This window comes from Trachurus trachurus, assembly GCF_905171665.1.
Source record: "Trachurus trachurus genome assembly, chromosome: 5".
Lineage (NCBI taxonomy): Eukaryota > Metazoa > Chordata > Actinopteri > Carangiformes > Carangidae > Trachurus > Trachurus trachurus.
In genome coordinates this window covers 30,759,551-30,775,060 of record NC_139896.1, presented here as the reverse complement: position 1 = coordinate 30,775,060, position 15,510 = coordinate 30,759,551, and the positions used below count along the sequence as shown (strand labels likewise).

Genomic DNA, 15,510 nt, shown 5'->3' with positions numbered 1-15,510 from the left:
GAGTGAGAGGAGAAGTGGAGGCTTTGGGAAGTACAAAGACTCCTGTAGGACTGCACTGGCCTGAGGGCTAGCCTGCCTGGAGAGCTGATAGGAGCCCCTTCTGTTCCATTCCCGGCGCCAGCGCCAACACACCCCACTCCACAAATACTCTTAATCTGCGCAAGACTGGATTAGTTCCTCTGTCACCGATAGCTCCCCGTTCTGCCCAAATCAAAATGCCCCCAAGATGTACCTTTAAGTTAGGCAGAGGTCACCGGGGCAGACGGGGAAAAAAATGAGCACTCCAAATGTCTGTAAGTTATCTGAGTGGTGCAGAATGGCATCTTGCACCTTAGCAGATCTGCCTGGCTGATACCCGCCTCAGCAGAGAGTGATTAAAGATCCACAGTGATGGCACTGAATTTCAGATCAATATTTGAAGGCCAGTCCTGAGGGGGTGATTACAGGAAGAGAATGCTGTTTAATTCTGTGACCCAGGAGTCACACAGATCCAGGGACTGGAAAGAGTCTGACTTTGAGAGAAACCAGAAAAAAAAAAAATTAAGAGAAAAATTAAAGGTACACCCTCTTAAAAATATATATGAAGCGCAAATCCATCGATGCTTGTTACGTAAAAATGTGTTTTTCAAAAGCACAAATCCTTGTTTACACCTAATAACCTGGTCTAAAACACGGATGAAAGCGGTAAATAACAAATGAAAATATCAGGGCCCCCCCCCCCTCCCCGCCCCTCTCCAAGTCAGTCGACTCCTGCTCCCACAACGTCCCACCCTTCCCCCCATCCCTCACATGAGAGGGCCGGCCCAGCAGGCAGTAAGGCCCCTCATCTGAGCAGACAAAATGACTATTTAAAAATAACAGTGATTGCATAAATTGAATTAAAGCGTTTTGGTCACGGAGGGAGGTGGCGCGAGGGGTGGCGTGGGGCCGCGGCAGACAGCCGGGGACGGTGGCAGGCAGCAGATGACGGGCTCTGGCCTGCATGCCACTGCGTTAATTGGCTGCGGCACATTAATAAAAACTGAAAAGTGTCTTCCAACCACGAGGATGAAGAGACAGAAGCAGAATGAGAGGTAGAAGAAGAAGAGGGGTGGGGAGGGGCGGTTGATGCTGGAGGGAGAGAGAGATGGGCCTTTGAAGAATGTGGCGTGTATGGTGGTGGTGGGGTGGGGTGCTAATTGTGTTCAATTAAGAGGCTGATTGGCACTGACAGAATCTGGGCATTGACAAGTCAGGCACAGATGAGGACGATTAGCGGGCACTGGAACAAGCTGTCACTCCTCACAACATGTTAGCTGTCCTGCGCCTGTGTCCCCTCTCCCCTGTGTCTCCTCTCTCCCTGCTCAGCCATTCAAAGGGAAGAATAAAACAAATATCAAATCTATTTTCAGCCTTATCCACATCTTCTCTGTGCAAGTTTTCATTAAGCTAAATCCACACTAGCCCCCTCTAGTCGGTGCTAGCCTCGGTGTTGAAGAAAGCACAGCTGCACAAGCTGGGAGAAGATCTCCCCCTCCCTCCTAAACACCCCACAGTATAAGCCATAAACTTGGCCCTGCACTAACCAGAGGTTAATATGCCGTCTATTGGACTGCAATTGGAGAACGTGTGGGGAGCAATCCTCTATTCTCTGCTAGTGATATGCTTGAGTAACTATGGGATGGATTCAGCCACTGGGAACAAGAGAGGCCCCCTTCAAAGCGCACACACAGACGCACATGCACGCACGCGCACGCACACACACACACACACACACACAGACTTCAACTCTCTGCACCTTGCACCAACGCCTCTTCTAAATTAAACGGCAGATTTTCTGATTCCAGGAGAGTGGTTTCAGCGGAGGCAGGGCCTGTGTGTGTCTGAGGGAGCAGCTCCAGGAGGAAAGCGAGGCGGATCGAGGGAGAGGAGGAGGAAAAAAGGGGGAGGACGGGGTGGAGGAGGAGGAGGAGGAGGAGGAGGAGAGGGGAGGGGGTTGTTTGCTAAAAACAGCAGGGGCCAGGTCTAGTGAAAAATGTCAGGTCAAATTGTTCTTGACAGTGTTAATATCTGCACCTCATAGCCATAATTACATGTAAATAAATAGTGAAATAGCTCTCAGCTGGAGACTGAGTAGGGAGAGCTGCTGCATGAGACAACCAGCTGAGGACCCAACCACCTCCCATATTCTCATCTTATTGTCAGGAGGAAGAAAAGGAGAGAGGGAAAGATACACATGAAATGATGCGTGCTGGCAGCAGATACTCATATTTTCTTTTTCCTTTTTTGTTGTTGGGCTTTTTTAGTTTAGTTTAGTTTTTTTTCACAGGGGCTAAGAAAACTGTCAGTTGGATCAACTTTGTACACGGGTCACGAATGTGAGGCGGCAGCGAACGAGAGGGTAAGTGGAGTAAAGTCAGGAGCCAGTGAGGGACATGCAGGGAGAGACAGAGGGGGGGTTGGGGGGGGGGGGTCAGGATGAGAAAACGTGGGTGAGAAGAGAAAAAAAAGTCAGAGAGAGTATTAATCACAGCTATGCACCTGTCAGAGTGGCATCTGGAACTAACGGGAACCACATGCAGCTCGACAACATCCCAAACCTCCGGCTAGCAGGGCAGGTTCACAGCAGACCAGCCCTCTGTTCCCCAGCCATCCCATAACCCTCTGCACCCTGACCCTTGGCCCCGTAGAGATAGGTCACCCAGCGTATGTCCCACCGACACTTCACCTGCCCAGCAGCCTACTATTACTACTACAAGTAGCTTTATTATTATCATTTTTATTATTGTTATTATAATAATTATTATTATCATTATTATTATTATTATTATTATTATTATTATTATTATTATTATTATTATTATCATTATTATGTATTATGTATGTATTATATATTGTTATTTCAAGGCAAGTCACCTTCAAATTGTGTGTGTATGAGGCAGTAAATCTCCATAGATGAGCATGTGACACACTGTATGCCTGTGTGTAATAGGTAGTTTAGATAGGATCGATGTCTGTGCCTATACTTTAATAAAGGCAGTACCACTCTCCACCTTATAGGCATTTCAGCTGCGTGGGACACACAGCATGTGAATCGGTCTCAGTCATTTTCCTCCTTAAATCCCCATCTTCTAGGATTTACTGAAATTCATATTGGCTGCCTCTGCAAGATAAATGTAAATCACATTCCCTTATATTTACTATTTATCAGGATGCAGCAGCTCACTTTCAGCAGGAAATATCTCTCACCCGCACACAAACACCCTTGCATTTAAATAGCATTTTTATTGTCCGCCGTAGCCTTTCATCTGGGCGTAGGGAGAAGAGCTGCCTCTCCAGGGGAGAGAGTTGGAGCAAGAGAGGAAGGTGGGGAGAGGGAGAGAGAGAGAGAGAGAGAGAGAGAGAGAGGGAGGGAGGGAGAGAGAGCAAAGCACTATTGGCAAGGCATCATGGGATGATAAAAAGCCAAATGGAGGGAAGGAAGGTTGGTAGGTGAAAAATAGATGATGAATACACAAAGCTCCGACCAAAAATATTTTGGAATGAAAAGGAAAATGGCTTCAGCCGGGTGCTCAAGAGACCTTAAGAGCTGCAGCTATAGCAACAAATGGCTCAGGTGTACAGACAGATAGGGAAACTGTAGCACTGTCTCAGCTACTTGCAAATGAGGTCTGCCTGTGAAGCAGCAGCTGTCACCGTGATGCGCTCTACAAGTGGTGCAAGCGGCTCCGAGTTTAGACTGCAAAAAAAAAAAAAAAAAAAAAAGTGCTGTTAAATGACATCATACTTGTAAAAGCTGCGCGTGAACCTCACGACTGTCTGCAAAAACTGCAGGAACAAACCACGACACGGGATCATATGGAGGACGGCGCGACGCGAGGCGACAGCCGCGGCGGGTGCGGAGGTTCAATTCTGGTGTCACGGATGGAGAATCTTTCCTCAGAGTTCAAATGTGTCGCAAAACAACAGCAAACACTAATAATCTGTTCAGAAACAGTATAGCCAGTGGATATGATTTACAGTCCCTGGATTTTCTTGGCAGCTGCCAACAGCAGGTCTCTTTTTTCTGAAAGCCTCTTACATCTTTTTTTATACTTGCCAAATTGAAACAGTATTTGTTTTAATGGGAGTTCTAATTAACCAGTATGTATTCCCCCTCTTGCACTGCGAGTGGCTGAGCTATGAATGCAGGCTATGTGCTCATCCCCTTTGATTTGTTGTCAGTGGAGCCTGCCAGCTGACACAGTGCCCGGTGAGAGGCTTAATGCCCAAGTTTTAATAATGTGGGGGACTACATGAATCTCCCCCTCTCATTGGTATTCAGGTGCAGAATGTCTTGTTAGAAGTCAGGGAGGGAGGCGGAATGAAGCCAGAGCTCCAGATTGTTCCGTACATTTTCCCCTCTCCATTTTTTTTTTTTTTTTTTTGGCAACAGCAGAGCTTGCTTCTTAAAAATAATTCATCCCGTTTTTAAAAGAAGCGTCTGCGCTAGCTAATGGAAGAGCAGCAGCACAGTTTGGAGTCTCCCCTGGCTTATCTCTCTCAGACAGTTGTGGGGAGTCGCTGGTGAGCATGGTGTCAGCGTGCGTGGTACGGTGCAGCGCGGCGCGGGCAGGCAGGCCTGGGGACACAGATCAAAGGGAGGCAGGGGTGAGAGCCGCTCTGCCTCTGATCCCGTGTACGTGTGTATGTGTGTATGTGTGTGTGTATGCGTGGAGGCCCGGCCCACTCACACAGCCCAAAGGCCCTCCTCAGATACACACACACACGCACACATCCTTGTCATTCCAAAACACACAACACTTTCATAAAACTGCAAAACAGGAAAAAAAAAAAAAGTTCCTCACAAAACTTTGTGAACTTCCTTCATCAAAACGGCAATAAAAATCTCCATCCACCGTACCTATAGAGTTCACTGACTTCCAGCTGTTTCTATCATGTCCAATCATCTGTGGACACACCGCTGCATGCATTCAACAGTGCGCAAGAGAAACGCTTTTTGTTATTTCTGTTTTATTCCCTGTTGTCATTTCTGGAAATTTCTCTGAGGAGTGAAACCCAAGCTCTGCCACTGAGCTCTCTCCTCTTGCCGTATGGCCTCAGCTCTCCAAGTGCAGTTCAGTTGTTTTCTTTCCTCTCCCAGCAGGTGTCCCTGTCATGCAGTAATGAGGAATTCAGCCCAAATGTCTCCCACCAAAAAATGCCATGCCCATGAACAGCGCTTCAAAGAATCATTTGAAAAGTATCTAAAAGGCTCTTTTCAGCCCGGTGTTATCAGGCTCTGTTGAAAAATATACAACGTTTCTTAAGAGATGCCTGCGTGTTGGCAGCAGGCACCTCTCCAAGCGTGACCTCTTCAGTGAAAGCACTGCTGTCAGTCCAAAGCAAATATTATTTATTTGTTTTCTCGTCAGCGTATGCAAAATTCAAATTTGGAGCATCATGATGAGGTGAAATATATATTAAAAAAAAAAGGAAAAATACCATAATGAAAAGGAAGGCATCAGCTTAAATCCTCAGGTAAAGATGGCTGCAGAATACAGGAATGCCTGTCCTCCGTGCCCTTGCCTTTCCTTCTCTCTAACACCTGCTGTGCCGCTAAATGAAACAAGACCAACAACAAAACACACTTCTGGTTTCATACCTTTTGCCCAGCCATGCACAGCTTCAGTCTCACCACCTCTAATACACTGCCTCCCTCAAACCAGCCAAACACGCTGTATATCCCACAATGACAGCAACCAGTTTTGAGAGTGGATAGCTTTTCCACCGCCTGTAATGGGAAAATGTGTGCTGTCGGGATAGGTTATGGGATTGGGATGGACGCGAGCTCCTGTCGGGACTGCTGAACGCTGCAGGATTCCATTACAGACTTGGCACCTCGCCACCACAGCCCATTTACTGGGAATCAGAGAATTTTTGTCAATCTTTACAGCAACCACTAGGCCATCAATGCCAGACACTTGAAGAAATCGCTCACACATACCAATGCACAAGCATATCTCCTGCAAACAGATGCTGTCTGTAACTTACAATATCAAATTCTCATTTCCATCTCGATAGAGTGTCTGTTTGTGTTCCCTTTTTTTTCCATTACAGGGGAGGGAAAACAGGAGAGGGAAAACATGCTGTAAATCATGAAAAATAAACTGCAAGGTGTCGAATGTGTGTTGATAATTTTCCGAAGCTGACACTGATTTGCTGTTTGTGTTTTTTTTTTTAAAGAATTGTTTAAATACAAGCAAAGACAAAGCGAGGTCTGGCCTGGACAAGGTGAACTGAATGTTTATTGTGTTGAGTTTTTCTGTGTTGTGGATGGCTGCATGTTTGTGAAGTGACAGAGAGAGAGAGAGAGAGGCTACCCAGCCCTACAGGACCCTGCACCATAGAGTGAACTCTGATTCTGCTGTCAGTGGGAACATTCATCTCCATGCTGAGAGACTGATAGGAATGCCACATAGCATTCTGCATGCATTCAATACATTTCAATTCTGTGCAGGACAAACATGGTGTGACACATCAAAACCACTCCACACCACATGCATATGCCCTGCAACAAATAAATAAAAAAAATGAAAAAAATAAAATAAAAAAAATGAAAAAAATAAAATACTTAAAAAAAAAAAATTAAATTGCATTTCAGGTGGGTTTCGATAAAGACTTTCGTCAAAAACCACTCGATAGAGTAATTGAATACTGAAAATCCATGCTGTACAGTTGCCCAAAGGCTCCTGTTCTAATCCTCACTATGACAGGAAATGTTTAATATCCCAACACATTCTTGAATGCCTGCACAGAGAGGCAGAGAAAGCGACAGTGCACCCCATGCCAGTATTAGAGAGAGCCATTAATGAAAAAAAAGAAAAAAAAACGACTCCATGTTCCTGGTGTTTTTGTGCAGGTTTGCAGTGAGAGCATTAGCAGTTAAAGCCCCTGTGCCACGATTAACAATCAAACACGCTGTGAGCCTCCATGTTATCCTCCGTCGCTCCAGCAGGAGAGAAAATCTCTTTTTTGTCACAAAATCCTTAATTCTTTCTTCTCTGAAGAAAGAGGGTAATACCAAGAATGTTTCCAATCTGCTTTGAGAAATATTTGAAGAAGAAAAAAAAAAAAAACTCCCAATAAAACACGTGTGAACGACGGGGTAATTGTGGACAAATGCAGCATTGAAATTCATTTTCAACTCTTTACACACCATTTCAATCTTATTTTCTGCCTGTTAACCACATCTTGTTGGTGAGGGTGGGCAAGACTGGCCAGTATTGATGGGTAATTGTGTATAATTCACTCCGTACACACGATGTGCATCAATACAAATCATTTTTCATTCTGTGCTACTTAAGGCTCAACCCTCACCATAGAGTCGCATTTAAATGCTCATTAGGGGAGGTGTCCAAAGAGGTTAACATGTGAAATCCAGCGTTTAGCAGGGAAGGGAGCAAACATAACCTGCGCACACAGTATTACACATTAAGACGGCTCAGAAGTCACAGATATTTTTGGGTATTTGCACAGATTTAAACTGCAGCAGGAAAGTGGGGGTATGAGAGCAGGTGAAGTGACCAGAAGGAAAGGAAAACACACATGTGGAGAGGACGACACCTCCGTCACTCTGCACACTGGAAATCATATAGTGGAGACAAGAAGAAAATCGCACATAGCACTGGAGTCTTCCAGCTGCAGACAATTACGTGAAGAAGATTATGGGTCTACATTTATAAGCTTTAGCTAATTATTTCATCTGCATGTGTTCTCACTGCACAGCGCAAGGATTTAGATGTCCCAGGAAAGTCGAAAAACCTCTGTTTGGAGCAGCTTGAGTACTTGCGGTACTATCAAGATGAATTTTAATTTGTTGATGTTAATCCAATTGTTTTACAAATGTAGCAATTTAGAATAGCTAGAATAAATCCAGGGCTTTGGAAGGCGAACATAAAAGCCCACACTGGCAGTTATTTTGCTGAACATGCTGTTTCTGAATTTTAATTTCAGTCAAATACAATTACATATTCTGAGGAGAGAGAGGAGGAGGAGGAGGGGGAGGAGGAGAGGAGGAAGAGGAAGAGTGTTAACAGCACCTATAGAGGGAACGTATAGATGTGGCATATCTGGACTGACCTGTGGGGAGAGCCCGTTGCCGACAGAGTTCATGTGGTTGCTGGATGCTGAGGGGCTCATGAAGGTATCAGAGTAGCTGGAGAAGCTGTGGCGATTGGACGACAGGCCGTAAGCAGAGCTGCTGTCAGCACCCAGACCTCCCTGATGCATGGAGGATGGAGGCAGGGGCTGGGGTCTGTGCAATGTACTGCCCTCTGACATAAAAAAAAAACACACACACACAGAAAGTGCCCAGGTAAGAACAAATCCAGGAAAAATAATATCAAAAGCTCAACAGGAAACCTCAAAGTGTAAGCCTGGGAGTTCAGAGGTCAACCGTCAAATGTTCTTCCCTCAAATTCTTTACCAATTTCTACTCTTTACATTAAAATGTTGCAAAGGACAAATATGAAGCAAAGGCCTGTTTCTGTCCCACTGTGACAAAGCTGTGATTGTAAAGATAATTACTTGCTGCATGGCTCTTATATGCAGCAAATACTTCATATATAATTATAATGCTGTTAACATGAACATATGGATGACATACCCCCAAATAAACAACACTAATGCAATCTAACAAAATTAGATTTAACTGGGAGCATGCTGTATGTTTCAGATGGAACGGCTTTGTGCGGCCTTACCCTGTGATAGCGTGGTGCTGGGGTAGCTGGACTCTGGTAGCTGGTATGTGGGTAAGGTTGGCATGCCCGTGGGTGGGAATCCTCCAGGAAGCAGGTGGTTGAAGGCCGCTAGCTGATTGGCCCCGGCCTGTTTACGCCACCGAGCTCGTCTGTTGCTGAACCACACCTACGGAGGAAATGAGAGTCTCATAAAACACACAATTTCACAGTTGAAATTCTTCCTTTTTTTTTCTTTTCTTTTTCATTTTCACCTTTGAACGCTGAAATCCTGCAGGTTTCAAATTGGTTTTGTTTTATCTTACGTTCGCTAAAACTCAATTTATGCCTGTGCGGTGAGCATTTGACTGCAGAGGACCCTCTGCAGAGTTGGCAGGCTCCTGCCACCTGTGATTAATCTGCCGGTTAATGTGAGTGGTGGTGCTGGTGGTAGCTGAGAGTCAGTAGTCCCTGTGGGAGCTGCCATAGAGGCTCAGTGGTCTGTCCCTGTTGTTCTTAAGTGGCTGAAGCTGTGATCTGTGTAAACAGGCTGCCCTAAGCCTCCTTCAGAGAGGAGAAGTCATTTAAAGGTCAGAGGTAGGCCACCAGTCTCCACATCACGCATCTCAGCTATGTTTGGGAAACAGTTAGAGGCTCTGAGAGGGGGCCATCGCTTCTTCACAGTAGAGATGGCAGGGAAACATCAGCTGCTCTGGTGCGACTGTGCAGCTTTAATTTGGTTGTTTTAAAGCTTTAAAAGTCAGTTTGAAGAAAAGTGTTTTCACTTTGGAGTGGAGACGCAGAATCGTGAGGCCGCAAACAGCAAAACGCTCGCAAAGTGAGCAGCACTAAAGCGCAGACACACAATGTCAATTGCCTGAATGAAAAGGGGGAAAAATAGGACTCTTTTGAACTGCAAAGATTTACACATTTTAAAAAGGCTTCTGCTTCAACAAAACACGAATATAATCAGGGGCTTTTGAAAAGAGCCAGCAACCTGTTCCATTTAACCAAGACAAGGCCCGGGCTTCACTGTGTGCTAAGGGTTGAAGGACATTGATCTATGCCTCGCACAGGCAATTCATCAGAGTTTAATACACTGTCAGCGCAGTTCATCTACTGTTGTGTTTCAAACGGCCCGGGCTATTGTGAGAACACATGAAAGAGGGGGACAAAAGCCCCTCCATACGCCACTGAGAACACTGGGCACAAAGAGGGGGCGTCCCTTTTAAACAGGTCTTAAAGAGGGACACTTTCAAGGGGACTTACACAGCGACATACTCGCTGCCTTTCGGGGACTGCCTCTTTTTTTTTTGTACACACAAACATACATATAAACTCGTATAGGCCTACAAGGGATCTCAGCCCAACAGAGATCTTCATTTGAATGTGGTTTCTTTTCCCCACACAGAAACTGCCTCTGCGAAGTGACTTTTTTTTTCCCCCTTTTTTTTCTAGCTCATATGGAGTTTAGTTGGGAGAGCTTATGAGACAGAAAATGGGATGCAACAGGCGACGACTGTGCCGGGCGAAACCTCAATTACGCAACTGGAAAACCAACAGGAAATCTTTATCTCAAGCCCAATCGCCTCCAAAGACCCCATCTCAATCCCTCCGTCAGATATTCCAAAACAAATGTGGTGTGTGGCTCCAGTGAAATTTCTGCCATTGGGATGTAGTGGAGCGTGGTCCAAGGTCTGAACTAAGCTCCTACTGGGCCAGACAAACAGCTGCCTGGCCCAGGGGAGGGAGGAGTGGGGGGGCACACCCCTTCCTTCCACACACTCCCCCTCACCCCACCCCACAGTGCCACTTCACCTCCGACCTCATCCACTCACCCCACCCCTCTTTTATGTTCACTTTCACTTCCTTCCCCCTTTTGTCATCCAAGCTTAGGAAGGAGGTGTTCCATCATGGCAGACAAAAAACACTTAAATGTTGAAGTCGTTTTTTTTCTCTCTCTCTTTGCTCTCAGTGCACATGTATTTATATACCAGACATTTCCCTGCTAAAGTAACAGTGCTTTTTACTGTAGATTTAATGTAAATTTAGACTGTTTAAATTAATCGTAATCACTTTGCTAGTTTTATGTTTCCAATTGAAATTAGGGCAGCCAGGGATTTTCAAAAACGTCTCACTCATTAGCTGTTAGTACATCACTTCTTAAAACCAGTAGTCATACAACTACTGGAAAGGTGTTTCCCTTCTGATCTGACCCAGCCTCCTTGAAAGGTTTTATGACATTTTATTTTATTTTTTTCTTTGTGGGAAATGTAATTAGTGGTTGTGTTATGTCCAGTGGCAACCTTTGTTCCAGGGAAGGAAGTGCATGTTTTTCTACACCAAAGAAGTTGTTCAGAGGGTTACGACCACAGGGCGCGTGAGCCATGGGACCAAATCCTGAATCCCATCTGTGGTAACCAAAAAGACCATGGTTTTGTTTAAGTCTAATAGCTTCAAGAAGTCACCATTGATTGTTCCAGTATTAAAGCAATAGAGACCAAATGCTGCCAGTGGCTCAACATAACCATAAATAACAAAGATCATGCTCTAGCTGCTACTAGCAGAACGCTGGAGGGAAGACAAACGCATTACCAGTTCCAGTTGTTTGGTATCATCATTTTTTGTTTTGTGTCTTGCAAAATTCATTCAAATGTACAGGAACTGGCTGCAGCTGTACTGTCATTGTCCACAGATGCAGGTGCGCTGTGTCCACTTTAACACTGTATAATGGGACAAGAGAGGAGCGCGTGTCACCGACTGAATGCTTTCTCCAGCGGTCATCAGGCTGTCAGCACAGACTGGGATAAACATGTGCACAAGTGGTGATGCACATGCGCACGTGTGCCCATACGCCATCACAAACATGCATACGTCGCGAGCACGCGCTTGCGCATAAACACACGTGCACCTCACACAAACTAACACACAGCCTGAAGCTGAGGATTTGAGGCTCCGCTCTGGAACCTGATCACAAAGTCACCTTGGACCACAGATTCTCCTCTGCTTTTCCCCCAATCCGGTTTAATTCTCTGCAGCACAGAGAGCTGCTGCGCTCCTCCATGTCTCCCTCTCTACCTAGAAATGTACAGCCGAATTCATGTGGCTCACTTCTGTCTCGTTGTCACGGACTAAAAGGCTTCCCCGCATCCAGTGCACTTGGACACGTCTGCGCTGCATCTCTGAATCATTGTGGAGAAAGTTTTGAGAGGGAAGGAGGGATGGGGGCGGGGTGGTGGTAGAAGAGCAGTAACCCATCTTAGAAGTCAAGCTTAGCCCAGGCTTGTGAAACAAAAGAGGAAGACTTGAAGGAAGACGCAGCTGGAGGAGGACAAAGGGTGAAGGTTGTTCCACAGCGCAACCAGAAGAGGGTTTAGATGCAAACCTCAAACCTGCAATCGGATAACAAACCTGCAACCACAACATTCAGTACGATTCAGTACGGTGACACGTTTTAGTCTCCGGTTCAAGTTTGGCTGCCTGCACGGGTTCATTGTCGCTAATCTTCCATTCACTGTCAGCCAAAAGAATCGATTCCTTAGCGATCTAGAGGCATTTTTGCCTTTTTTTCTTATCGCTGATCAGTGATAATACACGCTCCAAACATTGTAAACGCGTGACACTGCACTGCAGTAAAAAAAAAAAACCTCTCTATGTTGTTTCTCTTAAATAGGATCACTCATATTTCAGAATTCCCCCCGTTCAGACAATCCTCCATGAATTATTTTGTCAAAGACAAGTACTGAATGTGTGACGCCTTTCAGGAGCCAATTTGCAACATTCGGTAGATGAATACCGAGAGCCGAGATAATGACAAAACAAAATGTGCTGCTGACTTCATATCCACAAAAACACAGAGGGGTGATGCAACCAGCCTCAACATACAAATCCTCCTCTGTCTCATACCACGCAATACCCCCCCCCCCCCCTCCCCTCCCCTTCTCTTCCCTGCCTCCCTCACACCTCCTCCTTCTCCTCTCTCCTTCCCCTCTTCTTTCCCCTCTCTCTCTCTCTCTCTGATTCCCTCCCTGCTTGCCTTCCAGACTGGCACTATGCTAATTAAAGTAGCTAGGAGTGTGAATTTGAGAGGAGAGTGGGATTAGCTTGATAAGTATCAGGAGTACAGAAGCACTGTACCAAAGTCATTTAAATTCTAATAATAAGAAACTGTTAGAACATTCACACTGATGCATTGCAACAATTTCTCCCGTACAATCTACACAAATCCTATTTATTCCTTTATGAAACATAAACCCATACTGGCGGGAATACAGTTGCCTGTTGGGTTTGGTTGTCACCACTCAGCTCCATTGTGATTTTCTCTCTTGCCGCTGGTACTTGACTGATATTGTAACAATCAGGAAACTGTGTATTACCTCTTGAAACCTCCCTATGGGATTATATTCTGACTAGCTGAGTTGAAAACCGGTTTTAAGAGCATGAGCGTTGAGTGTGAATTTGGCTGCGCCGGTTCAGGCTCCACATAGGTGTTTTCCCTGCGCTCGGTTCCATACATCAACAGGCCAGCACAAGCCACAGATAAAGAGAGAAACTTTCACCTAAATTGATTTGCACGCTTTGTAAAAAGCAATACTTATAACTTATTAGATTCCACTAACTATAATAGCTACATGCAGAATGTTTATTGGTAATGAAAGAGGATCTATGTGACAGATGTGGTAAAGCGAGCCGGCGGCGGCGTGATGAGCCTCAGCCCAGACTCTGGAGTCAGTCTCTTTAAAAACTTCAGTCTAAATAGAGGAGAATGTAATTTGCTTCTTCTGTGATCGTTGATTTACAGCAGTCTGCTGCCTATTGCCCGCACATACCCCCCCCACACTCCCTCCCTCCCTCCTCTCACTTTCTCCTCAGTGCTACCCCCACCTGGTCCACTCCTCACAGGGAGCAGACACACAAACGCTGCTCTCTTCTCTAATAGCTCATGGATGGCTTTGCCGCCTGCTCCTGTTAAAACTGAGGGGCTATCAGATGGAAAGTGGCAGCGCACTCTGCATCAGCGGAGCCTATGCTGAAGGTAGACTTGGCAGTATCCCCTCCCACTGAGACAGCCTGGAACTAATTGCTGAGAGATATGGATCATATCCCGCAATTTGTCAGTTGGGGTGATAAAACCATTGCGAGGCTGGTGGTGGTGAAGCAGCGCTGGTAGCTCTGCTGAAAGGGGCAGCGGGGCTGATAAAGATGGATGGTGAAGGGGTCTTAAAATGGCAGGCGAGGGCACACACAAGGGAGTTAGCTCTGTTTATGAGTTTAGGTTGTGAGTCAGCGCTAAGCCAAACACTCATCACTTCCACAAGAATCTAGCCGTTTAATTTACAACACAGCTCTGGGTCGGCGATGGTTGAGCACCGCTGCAGCCATGCTTTGCACCCCACCAGTGCACTTTACCTTCTGCACCAGACCTGAAAAAAGAAAAGACTTTCCACATTATCGCCACGTTTAATGACAAATGGGCAGCGGTGAACCATGACCGTGAACACAAATTCAAGTTAAAATATGAGTGTGTGGGTGTGAGACCCCTCCAACACCCCCTGCCCATAGTTTCTTTCTCAGCCCCAAACACCGATTAGTCTCTGAGCGACATCTGGAAGATGCGTCATTGCAGCTGTGCTGGAGAAGCTTTGCTCTCAGGCCAAAGGGTCTCCTCTCTCCTGCCCTGTGATGGGCCATTTGGGCACCTATGTGAAAGTCCAGCTGGTGGACATTTTCAGAAACGCTGCGATGCAAACAACACATACGAGCACACACCAGAAGAAAACACACATTTTAAACCATTACATTTCCACATTTAGTTTATCTTTCCTATCTAAATGTTCATGAAGAAGGGGTAAAATGTTGATATTTCAGTGGTTGAAGAACTCGAAATTCAATAATTCTTTGAGATGTATTTGGGAAAATGACTCATACACTAAAGCTCCAGACACACATCTTCTTGCAAACATGCTCACCAAACTGCAGCGCAGCTCTGGGCATTATTTATTTTGGCTACCATCGCCTATTTCTCCGTAACCTTCTCTGAAAATTAAGTTTGACTTGACCTTTTGAGACGTTCAAAGCCTTTAAGAATTAGATTATGAGGAAAACAGCATTAACAAATTATAGCCATGACTCAAATTCCTCAGGTTTTCACATGACATCATTTAAGTCTATTATCTAACAGCAAAGAGACAGCAGTCACTCCGTGTTTTCTTTCTTCTCTTGCTTTCATGTTTAGATATTTTTGTCAGTCTCCATAAATAGGCCCTACATGGGTGTTAATACAGCCATGGATTATTCTTTCAAAGCTCAAGTGTTACTGTCCTCTGTGATGACTGTGAATTGCAGTAGACTGATGCATTTGTATATGGCATTTACCATAAAAAAATCAGGTTTATGCAATTGTGCAGCTAAATCAAACAACATTAGAGAAAGTTGGAACCGAATCTGTAAAATGCAAAATTGAATTTACTTCTAAATTAATATTATCAGAATGTGTTAGAGCAGATTTTCCATAGAGATTATTGATGTAGCTTTCAGTTCTCCATTCTGTTGTCCACATTAACCTCTTATACAAACACACACATACTCACGCACACGCACGCACATGCACACACACTTACAAAAAAAGAATAAATTGCCTTATAACAGACAAGAGATGAATTTCTCCTCCCTTGAGTGAGGCATTAAACACTCAGACATATAGGACATCCGTGCGTGTTGGGGGGCTTCAAGATGGACAAAGACATGTGTGGAATCAGTTACCCCAACTGCATGTTTGTGGTGTGATGAACAGTTAGCATGCGGTGAAGAGTTT

The 15,510-nt window shown here is 45.2% G+C and overlaps 2 protein-coding genes across 3 annotated transcripts in view; both read right to left on the bottom strand.

Annotated features, from left to right (window-relative positions):
* Nucleotides 1–15,510, bottom strand: part of park7 (parkinson protein 7) — a 339,990-nt gene that overhangs the window by 37,999 nt on the left and 286,481 nt on the right. The gene's annotated exons all lie outside the window — the stretch shown is intronic.
* Nucleotides 1–15,510, bottom strand: part of pax7a (paired box 7a) — a gene marked incomplete at both ends in the record, with an annotated part of 44,633 nt that overhangs the window by 5,462 nt on the left and 23,661 nt on the right. For both annotated transcript variants that reach the window (XM_083971603.1, XM_083971604.1), the window contains 2 exons: nucleotides 8,101–8,294; nucleotides 8,721–8,886. In XM_083971603.1, the coding sequence (XP_083827729.1) occupies nucleotides 8,101–8,294; nucleotides 8,721–8,886 (360 nt within the window). The remainder of the gene's footprint in view (nucleotides 1–8,100; nucleotides 8,295–8,720; nucleotides 8,887–15,510) is intronic.